A 3917-nucleotide genomic window follows, 5' to 3' on the forward strand; every position below is an offset into this window, starting at 1 on the left:
TTGATAGTTATTTGAATTCTATGTTCTTCTTGCCGTTATTATTCTTGTTTTATTAGTTATCAATTTTTTTTAATATCAGTTAAATTCTCTGTTTATGAGTCCAACTCCCAAAAATAATAGAATATAAATTTGACATGATAATAAATAGAATTAGGATCTCAGATCCAACACTTCTATAACTTAGGCTACATTGAAAAATTATTATTCATCATAAATGCGTAAAATATTTTAAAGTAAAGATGAAATATAAATAAAATGAATATTATTAGTATTCTTTTAAAAATTCAAGTGGTAAATATATAAACTAAAATCTTATTTGAAGACAATAAGAAACTCATATATTTCTTTAAAATTTACTTAATCAGCTTGAATTTAAATATATGTATTTTTTTTTTCAATTATATATTAATGCAAAATACTATGAAGAGACTGTTGTAACCAAAATTTATCATTCAATTAATGATTTATTTTTCTAGGAACCTGCAATGTTTCCTTTAGGTTGATTAAGTTACTAAACATAATCCATCAATCAATCCCTAAGAGTTTGCTTTTGAACTAGGTCAACAAAAAATCATAAATAATTTGAATCAATTTGAGAAAGACACTTTGTTGCTGTCAAGTAAAAAAAACTTTGATTTATAAATTATTTTGAACTTTATTGGTTAACAAAACACTTTTAAACACATGCTTTTATATTGTTCGTCTAAAAAAATAAAAAAAATAAATAAGACTCTTCAAATAAAGTGTGAGACATTTAATTTAATCAACCTAAACCTAGATAAATTTTAGCCGATAATGAGTCCCTACTCATTTCCTTTTTTTACTTTAAATATGTAAGCTTTACAGTTAATTTTAAGCCATTAAAACTAATAAAAAAATCCATTAAATAAAAACTGTTTCTTAACAACTTTGAACTTCAAAGTCATAAAACAGTCTATAAATATTATTAATTTCTTATTTTATATTTTATAGACATAAAACAACTTTAATTTACAGTCAATCATGGTTTAATTTTAGGTGTGGAAGACCATATCTGTAACGGTGAGTAGTTGTCTTTGAGCGAAAATTAAATATATAATTTGAAAATTAAATATATAATTTGATAAACAGAAGTAATATGTAGATTTAACTTAATTTAAAGATTCAGTTAAACTGTATTTTTGAAATTTAAAATAAAAAAATATCAGATTTGATTAATTAATAATGATTAATTTAAGGTACTAATAGTGTTTTGCAACTAAAACTGGATTCTGTTGGAAATGGAGATTACCGTTTTGGTCAGAGTGAATTTAGGATGCGCAACGTTCAACCTTCAACCGTCTTAGTCAATGAGAGGATATATTCTTGAATGAATGGGTTGATTGTTTTTTAATTATGATTAAAAATTGTAATTAATTTAATAATTAAAATATCTAATTGAGATTGAGTGTAGAAAGGAACAGAGAAAGATTAGTTTAGTTAATCAGTTAATGATTTTACAGAAAACACCAGGCAGCACCGATAGCGTGATCATACGTGTAAGTGTGAAGAGGCTCCAACTCCCACGCGTGTTAGTTTGCCAGCTGTATGCAAGTAACTGCTTCGCCAACCGCCCCAACCGGTCACATCAACCGGCCCAACCGGTCATCCTTATCCCTTTTCCATTTTTTCTATTTCTTCCCCAAACCCCACCCTCCTTCTTCTCACAAACCACACACCACATCTCTTAAATTTTAATTTTGATATTTTCTTTATTCTGTCTTTATGATTAAACTCTGTTAGCATGGCATCGGGAAGCAGGGATATGGATCGGGTCAAGGGCCCATGGAGCCCGGAGGAGGATGAGGCGCTGCAGAGGCTGGTGCAGGCTCTGGGGCCGAGAAACTGGACGGTGATAAGCAAGTCCATTCCTGGTCGATCCGGCAAGTCGTGCCGGTTACGGTGGTGCAACCAGCTCTCGCCGGAGGTGGAGCACCGTCCATTCACGCCAGAAGAGGACGATGCTATTGTCAGGGCCCACAGTAGGTTTGGTAACAAGTGGGCCACCATAGCACGTTTGCTCAACGGCCGCACCGATAACGCCGTCAAGAACCACTGGAACTCCACTCTCAAGAGAAAATGCTCCGCCCTAGATCTCGATGACAGGAATCGTCCACCGCTGAAGAGATCCGCCAGTGTTGGTGCGGGTTATTTAAACCCGAGCAGTCCATCCGGGTCTGATTTAAGCGATCCGGGTCAGCCCGCTCTATCGACTCTTTCGGCTTCGGCCCTCTGCAGGCCCAATCTCATGGAAACCGCCTCTTCACTCTCCGATCCAGCCACTTCACTGAGTTTATGTCTCCCCGGACTAAGCTCTGAGCCTAACACGGTAGCTGTACAGCGGCCAGCATCGCCGCCGCCGGCGGTGCCGCCTCCGGTGGTGACGGTGGAAGAGCGTGGGAAGCAATTGTTCAACGCGGAGTTCTTGATGGTGATGCAAGAGATGATAAGGAAGGAAGTGAGGAGTTACATGTCAGGGATGGAGGTGAAGAATGGGTTGAGAATACAAACGGAAGCCATTGGAAACGCGGTGATGAAGCGCATGGGAATCAGCAACATCGAGTGAGAGGAATGAAAGAGAGAAACGGTGTCGTTTGGAGTCTCAGAAGGAAGGCAGGCCACTGGACATGAAACGGTGAATCACAGGGTAGAGAACAAAAGTGAGTGAAAAAAAAAAGAATTTTATTTTATTCTGTAGTTGAAGTAAATTCTAGTTTCCCTTTGCTGAAGGGTAAAAATTAGTAATAATTTTGGCACTGTACAGAACTGAAAGAAGAAAAGATGAAATAGAGTGCTTTTGTGATAAAATATTTTTGATGAGTGTGTGTGGTTGAATAGTGATTAGGAGGAGAATGAAAGAGAAACCTTAAAAAAATGTGGGAGAGTTGGTGATGGAGGAGGACAGAAAGGACAGAACCGTTTTTGTCTGTGTCCTTCAAATTGAAGGAAGATCAGAAGGGTGGGATGTATGATTGACATAAGTGGGTCCGGTTGGAATATTTTGTTTTGCGGTGGAAACTTGTTGGGCAAGTGATTGAGTGATGCCAACCAAATTGAGGCATGTGAAAAACACCGCACATTCACTACTCAATTTCAACTCTACACTCATCATCCAAATATCTCACTTTCAACCTCTTTCAATCATTTACCAAACCTATGTTTCACACCACCAAAACAACCATTACACAGATGACTTACAAATTTACAAATAAATACAAAATGAAGTCGTCAAAGAAAGTGACCTTTTTGATAAATTATTATTATTGATCAAAGAAACTGTACATACATTTATTTTTTTGTTGTAATTTTCTTATGTATCTCTAACTTTGTGTATGTATTTTAAGATGAAATTTTGAGTTATGAAGTGGATGACACTTCAAATGTGGTATTGACACATTAGTTCTAAGGACTTGAGGTTGAAATTTTAAACGTTTTTGCTTAAATTGAGCATTGTTACTTATTATGAGATGAGAACCCCACTTTTGGATAAACATTTGATTCTTAAGTTAGAAGTGTATGAGAAATGTACGAGTAATTCCACCCTACAACGATAGTATGCATTTAATGGCTTTTGGATTCCTAGAATAAAAGTTTAGTAATCAAAAGATATAATTAATTATATAAGCGCATTTTAATAACATTGCATATCTTTTGCTTTTGTTCTAGTACTTATTTCTGGTTGTTTAATTATAAATAAATAATTATATAAAGTTGAGTTGCTCATTTGAGTTATTCAATTATATTGGAGTTGTTGAAATACTGGTTAGGTATTTTATTAATTAAATTTATTTATGAATATTGTTATGAACACTATGGGTGCCATTCGGTACATAAGTTCCACCAATTTGAAATTTATAAATATATTTATGTTGGTGAATCAGTTTATAAAATATAAAATT

At 34.5% G+C, this 3917-nt stretch overlaps 1 protein-coding gene across 1 annotated transcript; it reads left to right on the top strand.

The window, feature by feature from the left end:
• The first annotated feature begins 1664 nt into the window (after positions 1-1664).
• Positions 1665-3461, top strand: LOC114194518 (transcription factor MYB44-like). The gene has a single exon (XM_028084793.1). It carries the CDS (start codon positions 1763-1765, stop codon positions 2582-2584), a length of 822 nt encoding a protein of 273 aa, XP_027940594.1. The 5' UTR covers positions 1665-1762; the 3' UTR covers positions 2585-3461.
• The last annotated feature ends 456 nt before the right edge of the window (positions 3462-3917 follow it).

The sequence above is a fragment of the Vigna unguiculata genome, chromosome 8 (assembly GCF_004118075.2).
Source record: "Vigna unguiculata cultivar IT97K-499-35 chromosome 8, ASM411807v1, whole genome shotgun sequence".
NCBI lineage: Eukaryota > Viridiplantae > Streptophyta > Magnoliopsida > Fabales > Fabaceae > Vigna > Vigna unguiculata.

Coding starts and splice junctions, on each gene's coding strand:
- LOC114194518 (XM_028084793.1), top strand. CDS start 1,763: ATGGCATCGGGAAGCAGGGATATGGATCGGGTCAAGGGCCCATGGAGC.